General features: G+C 36.7%; 1 protein-coding gene across 1 annotated transcript in view; it reads left to right on the plus strand.

The window, feature by feature from the left end:
• Positions 1 to 20,739, plus strand: part of FIG4 (FIG4 phosphoinositide 5-phosphatase) — a gene marked incomplete at both ends in the record, with an annotated part of 74,954 nt that extends 54,215 nt beyond the window's left edge. The window contains 3 exons of the mRNA XM_081997734.1: positions 3,136 to 3,218; positions 8,088 to 8,177; positions 20,562 to 20,739. Of these exons, the coding sequence (XP_081853860.1) occupies positions 3,136 to 3,218; positions 8,088 to 8,177; positions 20,562 to 20,739 (351 nt within the window). The remainder of the gene's footprint in view (positions 1 to 3,135; positions 3,219 to 8,087; positions 8,178 to 20,561) is intronic.
• Between the last annotated feature and the right edge of the window lie 5,646 nt (positions 20,740 to 26,385).

Raw genomic sequence — 26,385 nt, forward strand, 5'->3', positions numbered from 1 at the left:
TTCTCCAGGAGTGCACCTGGTCTACCTACCTAATCAACATTTAGTCCGTGGGAGCTAATGTGGAGCAAACCCCCTTTAAGACATGTATTATGGATCTGAGGTCCTGATCACCACCTCTTTCAATTACAAATCTATTCCTTTTGAATGATGCCATTTGCTCAGGTGGATGTAACTATAAAGTAATGTTCAATCTTGCTAAATTTCAACCTGATTTATGTGAAGATTCTTAAATTGTTGTCTCGTAATTCTATGGTCTAACATTTAAAAATCAAGAAACTAAACTAACTCAGAAAATGTGTATGATAATTTTGTCACACTGGTTCTATGCTATTACTACTACTAAGGTTGAAGATAATGGCAGGATAATGGTGAAATCTTGTATGCACAGTCATATGAAAATAATGTGTATTCTCAATTGTGAGCTATTAATCTTTTTTTTCTGGCATAACCAATTCTGTTGGAATGCCTTGGGTGCTAATTTAATGAAAATACTGATTTGTATGAAGTATTATGGAAATACATATTTTATTAATTCATGTAACATTTCTTCAAATTCTTTATTGTAGATAACCATTTTGGGTACCACTGAAAATGTCTTAGCAAAAGGATATGCTAATGGAGATTATACAAATTTGCAAAATAGTTATGTTGTTCTGGGAGGTTTTTTGGGGTTGGTTTGTTTGGGTTATTTTTGTCACAGCTGATTTAAATGGTTATAGTGTTGTGCTTGTACGTGTTATCACTTTTGAAAAACTTCAGTATTTATGACCTTAGTCAGTATAAAATGTAGTGCCTTGATAGGCAACAGAGAATAAAACTGCCTTTTTTTCTTCTACAATTCAAATTTTCATTCCATTCGGTCTTTAACCGAGGATTGTTTGTTATCAGATAATGGATTTTCAGCCTTCTGTACAACACTGTTTTCTTCCTAACCTTAATGAAGCATTTTCAATAAAATAACTATGAAACCTTGTGATATTAATTTTGGACAATGTGGATTAATTGTTATGCCAATACAAGTGCATTTATTTCTGTTTATTATGTTTATCTGAAAATTTCCATTATCTCTGAATAATAGAGTACCTGTTTTCAAGCAAGCCAGATTGCTTCTGCAGTGTTAATAACAGAAGTCCAACCTGAAATTTTATCCTTGATTCTTACCATTGCCTGTTACCTCACTTCAGTTTTTTCATCTGTGTACTGAACACACTTCAAGACTCAGACCTAAGATATCTTTTTTAGGTTTTTAAGATGCTTAAATGAAAGATGCATGTAAACACAAAATCTGATTTACTATATTATTGCATTTTAATGGCTTACAATGGGGTGAGCTATTCTGATTCTTTTAGTAATGCACATGAAGAAATATTTTCCATTTTATTTGCACCTTTTCATGCATCAAATTTTAGTCATAATTTGCGATGTTAATTTGTGTCATTGCTTATTAAAATTGCAGGGATGAAAAGGATTACGTATTCAGTTATGCTGAACTGCTGTGTTAGCAGTTAACTTGGCATATTGGTAATGTCTGCCTGCCATTGCAAATTTGTTTATTCTCTTCAAAAGTACAAAGCTTCTCTTAGATACATTATTTTTGAGGGCATGTTGTTATGGAAACTTTCTGTTCAGAGACCAGACATAAAAATTAGTAATCTTAAAGACTGTATTAGACATTAGATTTTAACATGTTCACCAGCTGATCTTCATTTAGCTTGTGAAGTGTGTTTTTTACATTACCAGACTAAGCAGAGCATCAAATATAGGCTTTTCAAGAAAAGTTTTGGAATTATTTTTCTGGCAGTAGCAATTATTTGTTTTGTCTACGCATGTAGTTGAAAAGTTTAAAAAGAAGACCTGTAATGGAGGGTTTAAAAACTGGATGGCTAAACTGACAAATGTAACAAGAAACAAAACAACTGTGGCTGGAAAATGTGATAATCTGTCTTGTTGATTAAATAAGTGTCTATTTTCTAGAACTGGTAAACCACAGAAATGTTTCAGATAATTTTTTCCCCCCCCTCAAGTTAAGCTTAGCTTAGAAGAAAAACTTTAATGAAGAATGCACTTAAAAGCCTAAGCTTACAACTATTCTATTTTATGTCTCTCTTAGCTAAACTGGTAGCTTGCTAGCACTCTAACCAGTGTCAGTCTGCACTGTACTATTTTCTCATTTGTGAAAATGGATTGTGTATAGTATTGTTTAAAAATACTAGAAGTTTGGGTGAAAAACACTAGTGTGCAGTATTTTTGTGTGTAAAAGGGGTTTATATTTGTGAGCTTATTTTTTCAGGTGCATTCTTGAGTAAATACGGTTATTGCAGAATGATTGGATGTTTGGTCAGGGATTTTATTTTCGGTGTTTTTTACATCAGCAACTGTAGAGTGGAGAAAAATTGTATCGGGACGCAAACAGCTAGTTCCTTTCTATGCACATCTCACAGAAGGTAATAATAAAATGCTTTTATACTTCTGGTCAGGACATATCTTTCCAAAGCTGCTCTTTGACTTTGGGTCTTTTTGAACTAAAAGAAAACCATTTTTATAGTTGACTGACTTGCAGTCACATGTGTCTTGTCAGTAAACCCCCTCAGTTTAACAATGAATCATTAGACATACTGAAGTATTGCATGTGCATTGGATCCTTGTTATAGCTGAATGGCATGATTGTGTAACATATAAAATAAAAATAGTTTTGTTCAATCTGAAACTTGTAATTATTTCAGTGTTGACAGCACGAAATGTGGAAGCAGAAGTGGGAGCATGTTCTGAACAAATATGACTTATTCTATATTGAATTTCAACACAGAACAGAATTTAATACCTACATCATTGTATGTCCTATGAATATAATTTCTTCTCCTAATTTGTTGTTTTATCTGATGTTAACTTTCAAGAATCCTTTCCTTTACTTGTGGAACAAATGTTGAAGAAATGTCTATTTTTAAATTGATTATTTTTATTTTTAAAAAAAGAAAGATGCACAAGCTAAGATTACTATGTATATAAGAAACTTGTTTGGTTTTGCGTGCATTTGTGAAATTATTTTCAGGTTTACAAAGAATTCCTTGCTTGAAAGCAAACTTTTATTTGGATATTGTTACTGTATCCTCAGTCTGAATTTTTCTTATGTTCCAGAATGTAGTGCAATCAACAAAAGATGTGTATGGAGTCAATCTTTCAGATGTTCCTTCAGAAGATGATCTCACAATATATAGTAGGTGAGATAAATTTCCAGTGGTAATCAGTAAAAGATCATTTGAGCTAGTTAAATACAGCTTGTCAAAGTGCCACCTTTGATTAAACTTAAATATTTTAGAGATATTTGGATATATATACTATTCTGTTTTTAAAATTAAACTGTGTCTGTGTCAGCTCTGATTTCAGTGGAAGTTATGCAGATGTTTCTGCAAGATTTGGAACTTAAATGGAATGAAAGATGCTTCAACAGAAATACCTGTCACTTAACATAGTCCTAGAAATTAATAAGCAAATTCCATATTAGGAAAGGTTCCATGGTTCTAAGCTATATAGTCTGTGATTTTTTGCATTTTTCAAATGTTGAATTGCACTAATTCAAATCAGTCATAAGTTGAAGTAGCCTCTTCTATAAAGATGCACACAAAACAACAGAAGTTAAGTCTTTTTTTAACATAGTGTCTTATTTGTAGAGATATGTGTTGTTACCTTTTACTCAAATCTAAAAAGTCTGTGTGACTTTTGATGTTCAAGAAAAAATATTTTTCTGAATAATATTCAGGCTTTTTCTTGAAATATCTTGTCCTTTTGAGCTTGAAATAAAAAATTGTGGATTTTATAGGTAGATCTTGAGACTGTTACTAAATCTGGTATAGACTATGAGCAGAAAAGTAGAGAAAAGCAGTCGGAATAACTCACACTGTAGAAGCATGGATATTTAAGTGACAGATACTTGTACTGTAAGTTTCAGGAGAGGGAGAAGTCAGTTTGGCCTTTGGCATTATTGGAATTCCGTGAAATAACATGCAGATATATATGGGGTGTGTATATATATATGCACAGCACGAAGTGTAGTGTGTGTAATAATGTGCTCTTACACGCTGCATTTTGAACAGCATCATACTGCCACTTGTTCTTAATAAATGGTTTTGTGAATTCAAACCATACATACAGGAAATGAGTAAGATACAGCATGGTGCGAGACAAAATACAGCTCCTTAGGGGGTCTGGCAAGTTCCCACTCAGTTCCTGCACTTTGAGGTAGACTGCTACACTGTGAGGCAGCATGCTGCACAGCACCTGCAGCCTCTCCTCAGGAGCTTGGAGCTGCTGGCATATTGTGAGCAGTTGGAGGTAAGAGTTGGTGGGCAAGCATCACCTCCCAGCTTCAACTAAAAAACTGCTTTTATTCAATCAGAGAATTATAGAATCTTTGGGCTGGAAGGAACCTTTAAAGGTCACCTAGTCCAGCCTCCTTGCAGTGAGCAGGGATATCTTCAACTAGAACAGGTTGCTGAGAGCCCCGTCCAGCCTGACCTTGAATGTTTCCAGGGATGGTGCATCTACCACCTCTCTGGGCAACCTGTTCCAGTGTTTTACCACCCTCATTATGAAAAATTTCTTCCTCATAGCTAGTCTAAATCTACCCTCTTTTACTTTAAAACCATTACCCATTGTCCTATTGCAACAGGCCCTGTTAAAAAGTCTGTCCCCATCTTTCTTAGAAGCCCCCTTGCAGCACTGGAAGGCTGCAAGAAGGTCTCCCTGGAACCTTCTCTTCTCCATGCTGAACAACCCCAACTCTCAGCCTGTCCTCATAGGGGAGGTGTTCCATCCCTCTGATCACTTTGGCCTCCTCTGGACCCTCTCCAACAGGTCCATGTCTTTCCTGTGCTGAGGGCTCCAGAGCTGGATGCCGGACTCCAGGTGGGGTCTTACCAGAGTGGAGTAGAGAGGCAGAATCAAGGATAACTTGGATTTTTATCCTGTACTTGTCACCGCTTCTACAGGAGCCATGAACCGCCAGCTCCCCAAGAGCAATCAGCAAATTAATGCTCCAAGGAAAAGCAGTGACTCCATTGTATCAGGAATGCTGTTTCTGAATTGCCATAACCCCACATAGAGTGCTGGCTATGTGTTGCCATGGTTACAAAACGTGTATTTACGCTATTGTTCTCAAGTTCTCTCCTCAATGTCACAGAATAACACTGAAGCCAAAAAGAAAACAGTTCAAATCTTCTTTTTTTTTTCTTAAATCAGAAATTAATTTGAACCTTTTGAAATTTTGTTAACTCAGACCAAAACTGAATTAGAATAATTTCAGTTATAGATGAACTAAAACTGAACTGAGAAGTTACTTAGTTCACTGGTGGTGGAGATTCTTTCTTAACTACAATCTTTTTCTTTGAAAACTACTCAGAATAATGGGAATTTAGGACTGGAGATCAGTTGGAGAAATTTCAATCCAAATTTAAGATCGTCTTAGTTCTAAAAGACTTATCATGCTCTTCCAAGAGAGCGATTGCTTATGCAAGAAAGCAGGGGTGCAAATCAATTACATTAGCTTAATAAACCAATGTTTCAAACACCTGCTTAGAATGTAGAATTAATGGAGATTGATAAAATGGGTGTAAGAAAACTACTGTGTGTAAGAAAAACACTGTGTGTATATTACAGTGAATACTTGTAAGGCATGCATTGAAATGGGCTTGTGTGTGCATTTGGTTTTATTTTCTAATGTGTAATAATAGTGATTACCTTGTTATATTTGAAACCCCTTCAATTTGTTTGAAAATTTGTTTCAGTCATTTTTTTCAGTTGGTGATATGTGATGATTAATTCTGACAGTTCATGAATACTCTCAAAGAATTATTTTTTTCTTTTTATTTAAAATTTTTTTTCTGTCAGTTTTTATTTAGGAGTAGGTACTTCTCTTGCATTCTTTAGCTCTTTGAAATTCCCATTTCTACCTATTTCCTACATGCTGAGTAATTTGAAGATAATACACTTGAAAAGGGTTGAGGAGGATGTTTCTCATTATTTCTGAAATTTTTTACTTCACCTATGCCTCTAACTTTCATTCCTTATTTTAACTACTAGAAAATGGATGCCAAATTGACAATTACCCTTTGGTATACTGGGTAGTTATTGTTGTTCTGGAAATGTCCCCGTGTGAACCAGTGTCTACCATGAGTCACTTTGTGCAGATGAGCAACTCTGTGATAACCAGAATTTTGAGCTACTTCCCATTTTATAATTTCTTAGGCTGGACTAACATTCAGTCTATTGTTACAGTAGCACTGTAAACTCCATGGGGGCTTTGGTCCCAATTAATATCCTTCTCAAAACAACAAAAAAAAATCTTCCATTTGTTTCATTTTCCTCCAGCAATGCAGGTTTTAAAAATATAACAAATTCCTTACCTCTTTTAGCTAACAAGACATAGTGTTATTCATGGTCTGAAGTGCTGATTTGTGTGAAAAGTATAGATTTTACTGACATCCTTTATTACAATGTACATAGTTTTAAGAACAGCAGCAATTTATTGCACAGGCTGATTATAGTTCTCACTTTAAGTCTTTTTCTATTATTGTATTAAGGGAAATGGAGGTGTACGATCCTGACTACTTGATATTGTTGGACATGTTATGTATTTTTTTTCTTTACTAGCATCAGGGACTTACAGATTTAAAGTACCTCAGGTTAAGTTACTTTACGTCAACTGATCTATTAGGCCTATATGCAAATGAAAAGTAATTTGAATCTGTTCAGCCCATTTTCACTGATGGCTGAGATTAACTTGTGTTAATTCTCATCAAAATAGAAATCACAGAAGCATAGATTGGTTGAGTTTGGAAGGGACAGGAGGTCCCTCAAATAATTTGAGGGTGTATACTGCAGATCAACTGTGCATGGTGTCTTACTGATGTCTGGTAACTTGCTTGTGTTAATTTAGGCCTTGCTTGTTTCAGAATATCAGATAATTTGAAGCAACTAATAAAAATACTTACACCTTTAGTTTGCCTTTTTTTAAGCTTGTTTCAATAGCAAGCTCCTGCACTAGAAGATCTTAATTATTTGTATTTCCACTTATAATTCTCTTATTTAGAAATGTAAGTATTTATTCCTTCAACATCCAAAGTGATGTCGCGTGTTTCTGAGGCTTTTGTTTCTACAGTATAGAATCTGAACGGAGCAGAAAGAAAAGCCACAATAAGTTGTTTAGGAATGTATTGTTCCTTTGTCTTTTGTACACTCTTCCATGCAATTGCTTTTGTGCTGTTAGTTGTCCCCTGTTCAAATGTACTAAATATTTCCGAAACAGACCAGTAAGACTATTTCTAAGCTAAATGGAAGCTAACTATTAAGAACTGCCTCCCAACTCAGAAAATTAAAGTATTAAATCACAGCTAACATTTACTTCTGTTTTCAGTAGCACAGATGTATTGGAGAGTGAACAAATTGAGTTTGAGTGCAAGATAACTACATATACATGTATTTGAAACCCTCTGACTTTTCCTCTTAGACTGAGGGAATAAGATTAGTAATTAACCTTTTTAAAAATTTTACTCCAATTCATTGTCAAGAAAAAAGCAGTAACAATATTTTGCATCTTCAGTGTCTTCCAGCAAATGTTCGAAGATGGAGTAATTCTCCCAAAAGGTCGTGCTTGGAAATAAGTGAGCTGGACTGACAGGTTTTCAGCTGAATAAACTAGATTGAATTTGGCTGAGGACTGCCTTAAATCTGAAACTTGAGACACTTTCTGCCTTTTCTGTTGACTTTTCCCATAGGCTATTCATCTGACTGATAGCTTTGAAAAAGACATAGGAAGTTGACTGCAGCAGGATGCCTGTTTCGTAGGAGCTGAGGCCTGTTTCTATCCCATGACACCAATTAATAGGCAAATCTTTTTCAAGCTAAAAGACTTTGCACCCGCTGCAAAGTTTTAAAATCTCTCTTCTTTACCAGAGAGGTAGTCCATGATCAGTGACCTATACAACATGACTTAAAGACTCATTTTTTGGTGTAATTTTTTTTCATTTGCTGAATTTGGGGGGATAGTTCTTTTACTTTCATTGATTTATTCTCCTGTCTACCACTTTTCCCAGGTTTGTTCAGCTGGGACAGAGTCAGTATAAACAAGACAAGATCAGCCAGCAATTTTGCTCAAAACACCACTTGGATAGGGTTATAAATTTGTAAGTACTCCTTTTTTTTTTTTTTTTGTTCCCTCTAGCCTAATTCTTTTTGCTTTTGTCATTAGACCTGAAAAAACCATAAGGTAAATTTGATGTTAAATTGTTTGAGAGTCATACTTGTGTTGCTTTTACTGCATAAGGGGATTCAATACATAGCATGAAGCATTAGGTTCCTACTTCTCCCCTGTACATTAAAAAAGTGCACTTTTTTTATGGTTTTTTTTTGTTAGGGTCTTTGGTGGTGGTGGTTTTTAGGTTTTTTTAGTGCCAAGATTTTTGTATTCAAAATTCTTAGTAGTCATGAGTTATCACAGCACAAAGTGATGAAGCTACTGAGTTTAAAAGGCAATTTCTTCTTGCTGTGATTGCTTTTGAAAGGGATTAGTTGTCCTGTGTATTAGTCATTAAAAAAAACATTCAAAGTTGCAACTCTGTCTTTAGTGTGCAGTTATCTGAATTTATTTGTTCTGAGAAGGCTATGAATGCCCTTTATTTGCTTTCGTGGACATTTGAGGAGTCTTGAGAGGTCAAATGGGATATTTTTATTTTTCTGGTGAATGGATAGGTGCTAGAGATAGTGGGGTAAAGTGGGAATTGATTCCTGCTTTGTTTTGTGCACTTGATGACCATCTGTCACTGAAGTCAGAGGATCTATACTAGCTTTAATCATTATGCAGAGTGTTTTAACTGAAGAAAAGAGCATCTTGAATCTTGCATAGATGTTATTTTAACAATTAGTCTGCTACATTTTCCTCAGAAGTATCTCCTTGGGTTTCTTTTGGTTGTCTGCCCTTTGTTACATATTGGTTCTATGTGTTTGTCAGTGATACTTTGAGCTGATGAGGCAATCTTTTAAACCAGTTCATTCGTTACAATAGATACATTTTACATCTTGTTCAAAACAGATAAGTAGTTGATGGTAGCTTGTAAGGGAAGATCAAGCTCAGTGCTTTTTGTCAATGAAACACTTGAATACTTTATTCCTAAAAGATTAGTGTGGAAGCCATATTCAACAAAGACAATTGTGGTGGGATTGTAGGAGGATTGCTCTCCAGGGATACCTGCCATTTGGAGTAATTTCTGTGTATTCTGTTGCGAATAGAGTAACTTTCCATTACTATTAAAAAATGACTCAACATCAAAATGACAGTATGTGCATGTGTTTAATTTATACTGAAATAAGGAATTTAACAGTTTGTGATTATGGATTAATTACTGCTGTGCAAGAATGGCCTCTAGTGATAGGCCAGACCATTTGAATCTTTTCTTAGTATAAAAAAGGGTCATGATATTATCCAAATACGCCATTATTGAAGCAAGTCTTGGAATTTAGATGATTGACTCCTAACTTCCCAGTTTACATCTTCCTGTGCTGTAGGCAGCTTAAAGTTTCACCAAGGCAGGTTTTTATTTGCTTTTGTCTCTGGGGTACATGATCTCTTACCCCAGTGCTTTTCATAGTAAAATCACAGAATCACAGAAAATGAAGTACTCAGTCTAAAACTTTGATTTCTTATCGTCAATGAGATATAATTTAGGCTTAGGTTAGTTGCTGTCATTTCCACACTTCTCAAGAAAATATTTTTTATATCCTTTTTCAATCTAAAAAAACCCCAAAATTCATAACTTTAAACCTTGCGGCCATTTTTATCAAATACATCAAGCCAATACAAAAAGAAATACTTCTTATTTTTACAACGTCACTTTGGTTATATTTATGAACTCAAATATGCGTTGTAGAAATACTGAAGAGAAGCTTCTGGCTTAAATTTAGAAACTGTAAGTATAGATTAGAAGCGAAAAATGGATACTTGAACAGGGACTACAGTGATGCAGTGAAATAATACCAAAGAGGAGTGGAGAATGTGGAAGGATACTGAAGTTCCTCTTTTTGTTCATAGAAATACCATGAAGGAAAAAGGGTAGAATTTTTGTTAGAGCTAAATAGAGCTAAACAGAGCTAGGTTACTTTTAGCACAATCTATTATCATGTATGTGAAGAGAGACTTTGAGTACCGTAATATAATTACTGTTGGCTGACATAGTGCACCTGTTCCTGATTCCCTAGTACTCACTGCAGTGTGGTATAAATAATACTGTTGAAAAATATACTCTCAATCACTTTCCAAATGTACTTCTTGCGTTCATCTAGGAGTACAAGAAATTTGATTCCCTCCTGACCAGGGAATTGAGCGTTTTGATTCACTGCAGCACTTCTGGAGAAAAGCGTGGAAATGGCTTAATGCTCTTATAACAAAGAGTAGCTGGTTGCATACATTGGGGTGCAACCTGTCTTTGGTGCCTGTGCCCATTGTGGCCTATGCAATATAGAAACAATGCTTGTGCACCAAATTTAATTCATCCATAGGTATCTACTTTCCTGTTCGGTTTTGTGGAGCACTGATGATGCTCAAGCACAACACTTTAGTAAGTGCTATCTGCAGCATGGTCCAGGGCTATGTTCTCCTTAAATATTTGAAAAACGTACCCTATCTTCAGAGAGATACAGTACATGTTTTTGAAAGTTCTCATGATGTTAAATGTGTAATTTTATTTTTTTTTTAATCAAGACTACCTAGATTCTGCTTGTTATCCAAGTATTGATCAGAAGTGACTCAAATTGAGTAGCAACTAATTATCTACAAGTTAGCAGCTAACTATGTACAAGTAGCTTATGGGCTTATTTACAGTTTGGTTCTGTGTATATGCACACTATATACATTTTTTGCTCACCAAGATGACAGTAATGAAGTAAATTTCAGTGAACAGTGGAGCACCCTATATTTTCCATTTTTGTTAATTAAATGCTTTACTGCAGTATTTTTAATCTGTAATACCACTTTAAAATATAAAAGTAAAAATAGAGCAGGACATTTTCTAATTTGAAGGAAGTGTTTTACAACCCTAGTTAGTTTTGAAGGCTGTTCCCTCAGTTTACAGCTTTTCTCTTGTTCATTCAGTACTTCCATATGACTTTGTTAGTATAAGGTCTATTTCTTGGAGGATTAGATAAAATTCACCTTACATTTGTAAACTTGACATCGTCACTCCTTTATAACTGCGCCACAGAAAATGTTGGTAATTGAACTTGTTATCTTGCTGTGTATTCACATCCTAGGAGTTTGGGGGGGATTCCTTATGTTGAAAGGCAGAAGTAGTAAATGAATAAAGGATATGTAGAATGTTGAGTATACTTATTTTTTACATTAAACCCATGCATAAACCCATGTTTAAAAACCCAACGTATTCTGCACTTCAGTAGAGCACCTTCTTGCTACATAACCCTTTGTCAGAGCAGCATCTAGTCTTCAGCAAAGTCTCCCCCTTGAAATCTCCCAGAAGGGCCTGAATAGATGCTGTGTTTTTACCTACAGCTCATTTTATTTATTCCTTTTCTTGGAAATAGGATAGCTATGCCTCTTAATTAAAACAAGCACTGCTTCAGCTCCTTTGAGATGTAAATATTTGGGTTAAATTGGGAGTCATCTACCTTACCTCCTTCCTTAATTAAAAACTCCTTGCCTCTATGGTGGATGAAATTCTTTCCTGTTTGGTGATTATTTGGATTCGTTTTACTTTAAGATGTCCTGTATGGGATCTCATATTCTTTAACAGCTGTCTGTATATTAAGAAGTATATATGATCTAAACCTCTCTATACCTCTAAATAAAATAAAAATATGTAGCTTACTATTAGCTCTTGACTCAGAACAGAGATGAGGATAATTAACCACTTCGGGTTAACTGATCCAAGAGAGACATGTTACAGCAACTTTAATTTCTCTTCTTCTTTTGACTCACATATATCCACTGTTCTGGTATTCTAAAAATACCTTTAAGGATTAGTCTTCCTCACTTAATTTGAATCTTTCCTTTTTTTGACTCTCAGTATTTTAAACAAAGCAGTTCCGTGATTCTCTAGCATTTATTGTCTGTGAGAATTCTCTTGAAATTTACTGGTCTGGCTGTTTATAAATTACCTGGATTTTGTCTTCTGTCTGACGATGAAAGATTGGCCTTCGCTGGGATTCTAAATGGATTTAGCACTGTCTATGTGCTCGTCACTTGCAAAATGGTTTGACTACTGCTACTGAGAGTATCTTCATTTTATATTCTGGGGAAGCAGTTTTAAAGTCATTGTGGGCACCTTCCCTGAAAGTACTTGGTACTTCATGTTGGCTAGAAAAGACAAAAGTATCGGGAATCAACACCACATAGAAGGAATAATTCTGTCGTTTTGGGTTTGAATGTGCTGTTCATTTTCAGTCACACGTCTCAAAGAATACTGCTTGGAAGGGTCTGAGGAAAAGCTGTAGTATGATCAGAGTTGTAGAACTCTCCAGAAAAGAGCTGGCTGGGGACTGAAGGAAATAATTAAGTTCATGATGTGATGGTTTATAAAATGCTCTACTGAAGTTCGACGGGTGAAATGGTTTAGTATTACAGTTTAAGTCACAGCATGACTGGATTTGATGGGAGAAGTTAACAGAACAGCTGAGCCAGTTCTAAGAGTTCATTGCCACCAAAAGGGGGAGGTCCTGCTCTTTCCCTCCTTCCTTATCACATACTTTTTCAGTTACTGGTGCAAGCTTTACTACTTGTTACAGTGCTCCATAAATCAGTTCAGCTCATCAGTCTGCAGCAAACTAATTCAGCAAAAAAAGCAAGTAGTTCCCTGGTAGATCAATGAGATTATTTAGACTATTTAGTGAAGGTCCCAGTTATCACCAGGGCCAGCACAGAAGAGACAGAGCCACAGGGTCAAACGCAGCAGAACTTTCTCATGTGGCTGGTGGCAATTTGTTAGATTGGCTCACTTCTCTTGCATAGCACCCTTATGACAGATCGGGCAGTTGCTTTTTCCAGGGATCTTGGGAAAATGGTTTGAACTCCTTGTGATTCAGATCCCTGTGTATGTAAGAAGAATTATCTTTTTCCAGTTCATTTGTTCTGTCAATACGGAGCTCTGAGCTTTTCAGATGAAAAAACTCGTGTGCCTAGCATTTTTAGTAGAGTTGTCAACTGAGATGCTCAATATTATTTTAACAATAAAGCTGTTAGCATTCATCTGCCTCATACTGATTTAGATCATAATTTTCATTTATTGATGTCTGTTTCAAATTAAAAAAAAAAAAAGATTCTTTTATACCTGAATGTTCACACTTGATCTCTGGGTCCTCCATATTTCCTACCTGTCTACACTGAATCCTGAATAAAAATCTACATGTCAAATCTCATACCATCCATTGGTGTGTTAAAAAAAAAAAAAAAAAAAAAAAAGCCTGCAACAGCAGTATACATACCTTCAGAATGGTATGTGAATTGTGATAAAATTTGCCATAATTTCTCAAAATCCAAAGGCTTTTTTTTAACCTGAAGAAATACTTTGAGCTATGAAGCAATAGTTGAGTACAATTCTGACTTGACAGGGTCTTTGTCACTGCAACACACATAAAAATTTAGTTTATCGTTGTCTGCTGTCCACCTGGTTTAGCATTTCTGTATGTCATGTATAAAAAGGATAACACAGTAGTCTCACAAGACTAGAAAAAAGCATTTTGAGTTTTATAACAGGTCTTAGATTCTTTTTTTTTTAATGTGCCAAAATGCGTTCTGTTATTAAATTTCTTTTTCCAAATTTCAAATAAAGCACTACTGTATCTTTTACTACAGTGATCACTGTTAAAATGCTTCAGAAGTCCTGTGGCTTGAAGCTTGGTTTTCTAATTTTATTTTGGGGTTAATGTCAGCAGCATTGAAATCATATCCTCTAAAAATGTGACCATAATAAATTCTTATGAAATATGACAATAAGTCTAGTTATTTCTACATTGTATATTACTGTTTTGTTGAATTTGGCATTTTGTAGTATTAACAGTCTCTAGCAAAAACCAGAAAGTACTAAACTATGTGCCACCTTAGCTCATCTTTTAGACTTTTCAATGAAAATTCTCAGGACCCTTCTTCAACCTGTCCCTCTGTCCTCTTCGTGAAGTGATATATTTCTCTTCATCAGTTTGAGAACTGTCTTCCTCAAGTAACCCTATTTGAAAATGTAAGTCTAAGCTTTCGCTTTCCAAAAAGAAACACACTATTCCTCTTTTTTTTTTTTGTGAGTTCTTCTGATACTTGTTTTGTGTTGTCCTGTACTACCCCTAGGTTCTTTTGTGTGTTGAAATTTTGAATTAGTTTGTGGTTAGCATAAATCGTCCCTACTTAAAAGATTTCTTCTTCCTTAGACTTCACCTTTATGTATTGGATGTTTTGACTTTCTCTCATGTTTTTTCTGTTTTCACTGTAGAGATCCTGCTTCTAATCTGGATTATAAAATGCTCATTTAGATGTATACCTGTGTAAAGAGAGTCTCTTCTTTCTCTAATCTTTGAAACTGTACATGTTGTTGGGAGTTTTCAGGTGATGGTTGTGGGACCTGGATGCAGTCCAGGTTTTGCTGCTGGTCAGTTCTGTAAGGTACAAGTTGCAGTATTATTGGACAGTCTCCTGTTTTTCAGTCCTCTCCACTCACAAAGAATGTGACTGAAACTTTGTTGTATGGAGGTGTTGGTGTCTAAGGAAGGACAGTTCTGTTGAAGCCTCATTCAAGAGCACAGCAAGCAATTTAAAGGGCTGCCATTTGGGGGAGGGGGATGGGGGGCCCAAACAAAAACTCTGGATTTGCCACAGTTTTGTAGATCAGATATATTTGCTTTTGGATTCAAACAAGGCAGCAGAGTACGTTTTGTCTTCTCCTTTAGATATACTTTAGAGACTTGAGGAGAACTAATCAATGTTGAAACAAATGTGGCTTTCTGGTGACTGCTATATTTCTGAGAGCTAAGCACGTCACCATGCACTTTTCCTTCAAAGTATGGAACATCTTTGCTGTTACTGAAGATTTTAGCTGTATCTTCTTTTACTGTAGAGGGAATGCTACCCTTGATGAATCCATAATACCATGAATCCTGTTCATGAGTGGGATTAAAATAACTGTACTTTGCGTGTCAAGGGTGCTGTCCTTCAGGACATGGTGTTTACGTTCCTATCTATGCAATTTTAATTGGGAGGCCATAGAGCTACAGGTCTCTAGACAGAGCTGATAGCCAAGTCATAAATAATGTGCTCTCCTTCATGACTCTATTGTAAGATATTAAACTTAAGTAGATTAGATTTTTACATGAATAGTGTTAGAGAAATTACTTTTAATTAAATGACTGGATAATACAAGCATTCTACAAATAGTTACAGCTTAATACAGGGTTATTAATCAAAATTGGCATGCATGAACATGCGGTTCTTTCAATATATTTTTATCACATTGAAGCAAGTAGATGGAAACCTGAGATTTAGTTACTAATGCTCCAAATGAAATACACTTTGCTGTCCAGTTTCCATTGTGCCTAAGGAAATTACTTTTGACTCATTAGTGCTTCAGAAGTGTCATGTCTTTAGAAACAAATCAATAAATAGAGAAGGCATCAAATTAGTGTTATGGCTTTGTTTTTTACTTAATTGTTCACTTCCTAGTGGACTAGACAGGCCAGCTACATTTGAGTAAGTGACGTCTTTTGGTGTTAGTGAAATTTGTAAGTTAGTACACTGTGCTACTGTCAAATACCATTGGTAGAGTCACAGCTTGAATGCTTTAAAATAAAATAAATAAGTATCTGCAGAAGCTATGGGTCCTTTAAAAAGCAATCTACTTTTAAAGCACGAAGATACAAATTTAGATAGACTAATTTTACCAGTACTGACAACATGCACCTTAGTGTTTTATAACACTAAGGCCAAGTGCTGGCTCCTGCACTTTGGTCACAACCACCCCATGCAACGCTACAGGCTTGGGGAGGAGTGGCTGGAGAGCTGCCTGGTGGAAAAGGACCTGGGGGTGCTGGTTGACAGCCGACTAAATATGAGCTGGCAGTGTGCCCAGGTGACCAAGAAGGCCAGCAGCATCCTGGCCTGGATCAGCAATAGTGTGGCCAGCAGGAGTAGGGAGGTGACTGTGCCCCTGTACTCAGCACTGGTGAGGCCACACCTCAAATACTGTGTTCAGTGTTGGGCCCCTCACTGTAAGAAGGACGTTGAGGTGCTCAAGCGTGTCCAAAGAAGCTGGTGAGGGATCTGGAGCACAAGTCTTACGAGGAGCGGCTGAGGGAACTGGGGTTGTTCAGTCTGGAGAAGAGGAGGCTGAGGGGAGAGCTTATCGCTCTCTATGACTACCTGAAAGGGGGTTGTGGCGAGGTAAATGGTCTCTTCTCCCAAGTAACTAGTAGGACAAGAGGAAATGGTCTCATGTTGCACCAGGGGAGGTTTAGATTGGATATTAGGAAAAATTTGTTTACGGAGAGACTGGTCAAGCATTGGAACAGGCTGCCCAGGGAGGTGGTGGAGTCACTGTCCCTGGAAGTGTTCAAAAAATGTGTGGACATGGCGCTTCGGGACATAGTTTAGTGGGCATGGTGGTGTTGGGTTGATGGTTGGACTTGATGATCTTAAAGGTCTTTTCCAACTTTAATGATTCTGTGGTTCTGTGATAATAAACTAGAAGAATATGATAGTGATAATGAGAAGAAACTATCACTGTTGGGGGAAAAAAAAATAGAAGGAAAAGGTTAGGTGTGATAGAATGTCCATAGTATTATTCATATAATTTACAAAAACTGAAATAAAACACTGATTTGGTGAGAACGTAATAGCAGAGGTTGGCGCTTCAGAAGAGTTTCAACTCTTTTGGAATGAGAGTTTTGTGTTGGTTAAGAAAAGCATTAAAACTGTAAGCATTTTGGAAATTTTATCCTAATCATACACAAACAGGTAACTTGCTTACAATTTTAGTTTTAGAATTCTGTGGCACTACAGTGGAATGTAAACAAATACTAAGAAGCCTAAACAGGAACTGTTTTACAATCTAAAATAAGGAAAATTTAAAATATATTCTATGCAGTAAGGCTTCACTTTTTGGCAAATGTTTTAGCTTTACTTATTTCTCTAGTTCTAGAATAACCAAATGTTTCTATGACACAACCTAGCAAATTCTGACTACATCTTGGTAAAATGTAACTTGGTTTTAAGTATGCAGCCAAACTCTGTGAGTGACCAGTGATTTTATTGTCTCAAATTCCATAGCATACCTGTATAAGTAATTCTATCATTGCAATCAAAGTATAATCAACTGAGTTGATGGAAAAATACAAATTTAAATATGAAATTGAAAAATATTACTTTAATATGGAAATATTTTTATATACCATATTCCAGTTGTAGTGGAATATTAGGCATACTATGTTACATAACACATTGCAGTCATTTTATAAGACTAAAAAACCATCACATGATGAAACATCTGAAATCGACATTGTAACAAAATAAAAGGCTACAAAATAAGGCAGAGGGGTTTTTGGCAGTTTTAATAGAGATCCTGGTTTAGAAACAGTGTCAAACATTAGTTTATGCTCATAGTGCAACTAGAAGATTATTACTGCATTTCATTTCTAGAAGGGCTCTGCCATTGTTTGAGTGTTCCAGTTCTTCAAAGGCATCATTTCTTGTTTTTTCTCCCCTTTGCAAGAGGTTATACACACAAAAATAACTTCTTGTCTCTTGAAGAGCACCCAGGTAGTGAGTCATGACCGTGGCTTCTGTGGAATATGGCAATGATGCTAATACCTATGAATCTTCATTGTATTTGAGCTGATCGATGCTGGCTTTTGGAAATAGTGAGCTTTGACAGTAAGTTGCTGCTGTAATTTCTTACCTAAGAATGTTTGAGACCAAAAATACGTGCATATGCTCATAAAATATTTAACAATAGCAATCTGACTGTTTTGCAGCTACTGGCACTGGCTACTATTCCAATATACTATTATGTAAAGTATTTAGAAAATTTGTCTTCAGTAGCTAAAATAGTAGATGACAAATGAAAAGCTAGTTAAAAAAAAAATCTGAGGTATTAAACACACTTTTGGTCCTTGCTGTGTTATCAGAGAGGGTGGAGAAGACCTTGGAACTCTGCATAAATGGCAAGGTGACAAGGGTGATCAGAAAATAACTAGTATATAAGCAGAGATGAAATACACTTGGTTGCGTGATAAGTGATGTGGAGGAGGGAATCAGAGAATGTCTGTTCGCCATTTCTCCCACTGTAAGAATTATGAGCAACCAAGGCCCATAATAGAAATGAAAGGAATGTCACATCGGACACAAGTCATGGAACTTATTTCCACAGGATGCTGTAATTGTCAGATACTGGAAAAAAAAGTGAAAACCTATGGAAATTACTTTTCATTAAATGGTAGCCTGAGGTAGATCCTAAATCCTGGTTGCTCAAATACAGGAGGATATACTGCAGAAGGCATCATTAAGTACCTGTTCTGTTTTAATAATCTGTCCTTAAAAATTGCTGCTAGCTACTCTGTGAGGCAGGCTGATTGGCTCCATGAAATTTTGGTTCAACTTGGAATAAAAGATCAGTGTATGTGGTGGTAGTTAAGTGAGTCTCTAGAATTGAAATCTTTGTGTTGTATGAAATACTTGGGCAGCTTATATAGATAATTATAGTTCTATCATAATGATTATCTATAACCACTGTTACAGATAATCATAGTGCCGTCAGATCATTTTTCCTTGGAGTTCATTTCAAACTTTGATTTCCTCTAAATTTCAAACAGTATTGAAAGAAGGAGAAGTTAACGCATAGGTTACCTTCAGATGGGAATGTGTTAGTCATTGAATGTTGGGGAATCCAAACTGATCTGCTATCACACAGGTTAAACATCTGTACTGTTCAACTCTGGGAGTATTTTATAAATAAATTACTAAAATATTGCTGGGAAATGTACATAATATATTTATGAATACAGCTTTCATAACAGCTACAGTGCTTTAAATGAAAGTGATTTGCTACACAATACTGCTAGTGTTTATTAATTTATTAAGTATTGAGTATAAACATTTTTGTTGCTACTTTGCAGTTGATGGTGGAGAACACATTACTACTGAAGTTTTTGTCTTAGAACTGTAGAATATTATAAATAGGAAAGGACCCTGACGGTCATCTGATCTAGTCCCCTGCTCAGAGGAGGACCAAATTAGATGAGGTTGCTCAGGGCCACGTACCCTTGCATTTTGAATTATTCTTAAGGAGGGAGGTTCCAGAGGCTTTCTGAGCAACCCGTTCCAGTGTTTAATCACCCTCACAGTGGAGAAAAGTTCTCTTGTTTCGAATCAGACTGCCCCATGTTGCAATCTATATTCCCTTTTTGAAATTTATCTTTTATTCACGCGCTCCAAGAAGAGTCTGGCTTTACGCTATCAGTACCCTCCCACTAGGTGGTTGCTGACAGCAATAAGGTCCCCCTTAGCTTCTCTTCTCTGGGCTGGACAAACCCAGTGCTTGCAGCCTCTCTTCACATGGCATATGCTCCAGCTCTCTAGTCATCTTGGTGACCTTTGCTGGATTCATCCGAGTATTTCATTGTCTCTCGTGTACTGGAGACCCCAAGTGTGGGCACAGTTCTCCAAGCGTGGTAGCTCAAGCCCTGAACAGAGGGAAGCAATTGCTTTACTTGACCTGTTGGCTATGCACTTTTCCAGAGTTGTATTTGAAAGACCAGCTTCTACCTTATGAGTGAGTCTGATTTACAGCAGTGCTTAGAAAAGGTCTGACATACTCAGGTTCTTGTACACTTTCAAATTACATGTTTTTTCTCATGAGTAGGTTTAAATATTAGACAGCATTTATGTTATAAAGTTTATATAAATTATTATAAAGTTTTTATTTAAAAATTTATAAAAACTATATATATTGTATATAATTAATATATAATTTTTATAATATAATTTATTATAAAAATTTTATAAAAATATTTTCATAAAATACTAGCTGTCCCAGTGTACAGAATGCTGTTGTTGGTAGTAAGTTGTCTGTTTCCTGATAATTAGATGGAAATTTCTTATCTGATAAATCCTTTCTATATGTTGGTTCAGAGTATAATCACTTGCTTGTTATAATTGCTACTAAGTGGATAGCTCAATAAAGTTTTCTTGTTATCTGCTATAATGCATGGCACAGATCTGTTTCAGCTTGGGTACTTACTGACTGTAGCAGATCTGAGGAAGGATGAAGAAATGAGGACAGAGTGGAGGGAAATGACAAAGTATTCTGTAATGTGATTAGTGACAACTTACCTAATTACCCTACTTGGAAAGCTGGGTCTTATCAGGTCTGCAGTAGTGTTAAAAATCTAGGTAAATGAATTATCTAGTGGGAAGTTGCTCTTTTATTGACTCATATATTTCAAGGAAAGGAAATACTCTCCTCTCTCTGTGGAAAATTTTTACTTAAAGTTACAAATATTCTGCGTGTGTGGTGTTTTTTTTTTTGCAGAATACCCATCTCCTCCTTTTCTCAAGACAATATTTACGAAGTCCAGCCTCCAAGAGCTGATAGGAAATCAATAGAGATTTTTCATGCACACATTCAGGCTGGAAGAGGAAACATGCAGCCACTGGGAAAAGATGACTTCCTCATGTACAGAGAGTACATTCGAAACAGATACATGTAAATCCAAGCTGGATTCTCCTGCCAAGTCTGCTGTACTGATAGGTCATAAAAATAATTTTAGAAAGGAAACCTAGTTTGGTATTTTGCAGTAATAAAGTCATTATCTAACATTTCTATTTCTTATGCTTTACTATTGTACATTTACAGTATTGTGCTTTACTATTATACATTTACAGTATTGTGCTTTACAGGAAAAAAGATATTTAATATCTGCTCTTCAGCTGAAAGAGAAAGTGTATCTTAAGACACTAAGTGAATAATCAGAACACCTACCAGTCACTGAAGCAATTTACAGCAAAGAAAATATTGCATCTTTAGGTTTTATATTGATTTCTTACATCGTTATGTTTTCTAGTAAAGTTGAAATGATTTGTACATAAGAATTGGAAGATAATACTTTTATTTCTCTCTGTTCCATGATAGCAAAAAATCTTTTTTTAGAACAGAATGTTTTCTGAGATTTCTTGAGATTTTTGGCAAACTGAGTGCTAAAATGACTGCTTGTAAATATACTGCTTTCTTTAAAAAAGTGAAAAATGTGTGGCTTATTTCAAAATCAAAATTTGCATCTAGACTAACAAACTTTGTAACCCTAATTTGTGTCAAAACTAATCTCACTGGTGCATGTAGCTACAGAATCTGTGCCACATGCAGGGTGAAAATGGCTTGTGACTAATTATCCTGGGCTTCTAGTAGGAATCTGAGGTGAATCACTTACTGACTTCATCTGCAAATGAAAGAATTCTCTCCACTTTACTGGGTTTAGACTCTTAGAGGGCACAGAACTATCCTGTTCTTTTTCTGTATGACAGGCATTATTCTTTTTGCAGCATAATCTTTCCAGCCCTACATTTGTGCTTCTGCAAGAGGCTTTCAGGTTCAAGCCTACAGCCTCCCAAGAAATCAGTGTCAGTGAGTGAGGTATAGAGACTGGATCAGCTGAGGTGATCATGCAAGAGGAAGCAGTAGTTGAGTTAGGCAAGACTGAACATCATGCCCAGTGGTAGCTAAGAAGTGGAGAAGCAGCAGGTAAGGTTGTTTAGTTTGGGCTTGTGGTTAAAACATTTCTCAAATTAAAAAAAAAAGGGGGGGGAACCCTATTATTTGCAATTACAAGATAAAATTCCCAACACTGCTTTCTAGCCCTTTGCCTTGAATACTGACGGTGTCAGTGGCATCCTTGACAAGTCATGTTATTCCACAAGCTTGTACAGAGCATATTTCAGGATTTTCTGGAATAACTGAATAACTGTTTTAGGGATGTCAGCCAACTGCACGTATGAGATGTAGAGAACATGTTTGTTCATAGTAAATTGCTTGCAGGCAGCTACCCCAGATTCTTGGCTGCATGCTGCAAGCATATTCTGGATATATTTGTATATTTGATGCAGTCAGTTGCACTTTCATCGGTAATTCAATGAAAGAAACATTGCGGTGGATAAAGGGAAAAGATAGAAGTTTCTTGTGATAGAAGTCTGTGTGTTTCAGGGAGTGACTTGTATGCTGTCAGTGAGGGAACATGGTACCTCAAGGTACTGAAAAATTTTGGTGTCCATTCTCTTGTTAATTGATTAATACTGCTTTGAGAGAAATTAATGTATTTTAGGAGATGGAAGAATGAAATGTCACTTTAGATAATACTTCTTTGCAACTGTCAGCCTTGTATGGTTTTTTTCTCTGGAAAAAAAAACCTGTACTGAATTCTTTTGTCCAATATGAAAAATGATTTGAAGGAATAAATGCTTGCTTTGGAAAAATGTAAAATGTCTTTATGCTAATGAGGCAAATGCATGCTTTTGTTGCTGCACTTAAGTTATTTCAAAGAATGTTTTCTAGACTACCACAATCCTTATACTTTTGTTGTTCATAGATACTGGTAATTCATAAAAGTTGCTCTTGAAAGTGTACTGTATAACCACAGGTAAGGCAAAAGATAATGCTTTCTTTTTTAGCATCCAATGTTGCAAAATACAGGAACTGTAATAATTTTACAGCTCTAAGAGAAAATATGTTCACACTTTAGCAATTCAAACACTTCTCAGGAAAAGAGGATTAAAGGGTTTTGGTTTTAGGAAGTTTTGAGATGACTGACATCTCAATCCATTCTCTGTGATATAATGCCAGGCTTTTCAGTGTCTCCTAAATGTGTGCCTTGACAGTCCTGTTGTAGCGTCCCCTTGGCTCTTTTAGTATGTATAACTGCTGCTTGTTTCTCCTAGCTGCTTATAGGGATCTAAGCCATGTGCACTATTTCATACACTTGGGTATTGATATTCAGGTGATAGCTTGTAAGATCTACCATCAGTGTACTCTTAGCAGCTGCTAAGAATACTTCAGGGTGCTAAAGCCAACTGTTTGCTAGGTTTGTTTAAATAAATAAAAAAATGCACAAACCAAGACTCCCAGCTTAACACTGCCTGAATGATAAACTTTCGACAGTCTGAATAGATCTGCTGCCTAATGTATGTAAAGGGTTAATTTAAAAAGAAAATATGCTCTTCACCCATATAACAAGTTCAGTTGTACAAAGGACTCCAGAGATGCTGCCTCTGCATCTGCTTACTTTATTCTCTTGTGATAATAAGTTTCAGTTCTCAGCTGTGTTAGTTCTGAATAGAAGCATATATTTCCCTTTCAGAAGCTGAGGAAAAAGTGTGTGAAATAAGTATAAACAGAAATAGAATGGGCTGTATGGGCTCTGCAGACTAATGTGGCGCTCTTTTGGACTCTTAAGTGCTAATGATCATCTTTAACATTAAACCATATGGACAAATAAAATGAGAAATGTGTTGGTTTTCCTCCAAAAGATACTTAATTTGTTTCGGTGTGTTTGAAGGTTACATTGAAGTACAGTACTAAAATTAACACCTGGAGAATAATGACTTTGGATTCTTTTCTTGTGGATTCAGGGGGCACATCAGATTAAGGCTCTGCCATTTCTGAGCCAGTGGTGTTCTGATGCCAGTCCAACAACTTAAGCTCTGTTCTATGACCCTTTTCAAATTGATACTTTTGCCCTTAGGAGCAGGTTTTTCCCTCAACATTTTCATTGGCAATTTCCCTTCCATGTGAGTTTTGCTTCTGCTTGTAAAGCCTGCTGATCTTTTGTTCTCTCACTGTCATTCCTTTCCAGAGAGACTCGGATGTGACCCTGGAACAGGATCCTTATAATGTGCACACAGCTGCAGCGACCAGAGGGGAGAAAGTCAAAGAGCTGTACATAGTTCTGGAATGGCATTTGTGGTAGATTTTTGTTTTGGTCTTGAGGTTTTAAGATTTTTGAAGGTTCTGCTGGCTTTCACAGACTCAGGCCAGCCTTCAGTGGTATAAACGACAAAGCATGTGACCTCAAATAGTTGTGTTTTACAGTAAGAGGAAATACTGGCTTCACCCAGGAGATCATTTCATTCCCCATAGGAGTTTCACCCTATCAGTACTCTCTGAATAATTACATGTACAAGTACAGCTCGCTGAGCATAGAATGGTGCATGTGCCATACTTCAGTAGTTGCATGAGTGTAGGGTTATGTACAAAGTGTTGTTCCATTTTTCTGGCATAGACTGAATCAGATTCATCACCTGGAGCCTGATACGGAAAAGACATAATGTGCTTGGCTCCCAAATGCCTCCTCCTGTCTTCTATTTATTTAGAAAATCTAATTAAAGTTGTCATTTTTGGTGGTGATTTAAAAGTAATATGGAACTAGTACAATATGTTACAAAATATTAATGAAAAAAAATCATACATTGAAACTGCAACCCTTGCAAATATTGATAATCAGCAGTTCCCTACTCGAGTTCTTTAATCTATATGCTACAAAGAAAACCGTTACAGCTGCTAAACTGTCTACTAGAATCAAGTAAAAGCGTACTGAGAAAAGGCATGAAAAACAATGTTTAATGGTACTATATATTTCTGGAGGAGCAATACATGTTTTTTGCCAGATCTGGCCCAAGATTTGAATATGATATCGAAATTTCATTCTTTTGAATATATTCATCTGTGAAGAATCAAGAGATAGCATAATAAAGGTAGGACAGGCAAGCAGCATGTAAGAAACATCTTTGATGGTCCATTTGCATTTTCCCATTCTAGGTCTAGCTGTGCTGCTGGCACTAAAGCCCGGTGTGGTTCTTGGGCATTATGGTAGCCGCAGAATACACATTCGTGGTCATCTTCCTATTTTTAGCACGCAGCATGTACAAGATAGCGTGCACACTGCGACCTCCAAATCCTCTCAAAAACTCTAGGTTTTGAGAGAGCACTGTTATTTTGTATTCCCTGACAGATCAGGTGCTCTTTTTTTGTAAGGGTTATCTTTTGTTATTCTATTTCCCTTCTTCTTCTGAATTTTTGGTAATTTTTTTGATTTCCCTTCCCCTTTCTTCTTCACCACCTGTGGTTCAGAATCCTTCCTCTTACCTGGAACTGCACGACAAGTTGCAGTTTGCCCACTATATCCACATCCTTTTGGAGCTTTTACTTCTTAAAGGAAAACTCTGTAAATTTTATCCTTTTGTTGAAAAACCTTAATGCTTTCTTCAACACATATCCCCCCTTTTTAAATGCAGGCTGTGCCATTATCTTGCCCTGCCTGATTTCCTACCTCCTGTGGTGGCGACAGACGCCTGTATTGTCTCTCTTGGGTTCTCTGTGTCTTGGTAACATATTCTTGAGAAGTGCTCTGCTTGGGTACAGGATGTTAGTGTTTGAAGAAATTGTAGACATCACTTAAAATCTTTTCCTCTAGAGAAAGTCAAGTGCTGCTCTGATGAAGAAAGTAAGAGAGCATTTAAAGTGGTCCTCTCTGATTGTCTCTAGTCCTGCTATAGCTGGCACTCTGCATCCTGATTGAATTGAAGATGTCCTTGCTCATTGCAGGGGGGCTGGACTAGATGGCCTTTAAAGGTCCCTTCCAACCCAAGCTATTCTATGATCCTACTGTGTGGAGTTGTACAAAGGGGAGGGAGATATTTTTTTGCTTGTGCTCCCAAGCAAGTGGTTCCAGCCCGTTTGAATAAACTATGTCAAAGTTTGGCACACATCAAAGTTTGCTGGCTTGTCCAGCAGGAGATCTTGCAGCAACGAGCATGGCTCAGGCCCCTTAGGGGGTTTTATCCTTCCGATTCTGATGCCTCTGTTCCCTCCCAGTGCCTCTTCCTCGACGTTAACAGCGGGCTCAGTGGTGCAGAGGGCTGGGGCTCACGTCCCGCCTCCTGTGGCTGTTATCCGAGCTAAACCCGGCATTAACCATGCCGCAGGGTTAAGCTCGAGTGCAGGCTCTGTCCTCACGAGTACCAAGGACAGCTCCCGCCCCGGCGGGGCCCACGGGCGTGGGGGGTACCCTGCGCACACGCGAAACACCGCGACCCTTCTGGCTGTGCTGGTTACATGGGGGAAGATTCTGTTTTTCTTGAAGAAGGAAGATCACGAATGTCCATTATGTTATTGCCTAGCTATACCCACTGCCTTAATCCTGGCATATACTAGGAATGCGTTTTGTTGGCTCTGGGAGGATGGGTGGTACATGTTGTCTTGGGTGAGTAAAAGCTCAGATTGAAAAGCAGTTTCACACGCTTAAAATCAGCCTTTGATGACTTTCATCTGAGTGCTTTCAGAAAATATTTATCTACATCCGTTCCTTAAA

The sequence above is a fragment of the Phaethon aethereus genome (genome assembly GCF_964289735.1).
Source record: "Phaethon aethereus genome assembly, chromosome: 3".
NCBI lineage: Eukaryota > Metazoa > Chordata > Aves > Phaethontiformes > Phaethontidae > Phaethon > Phaethon aethereus.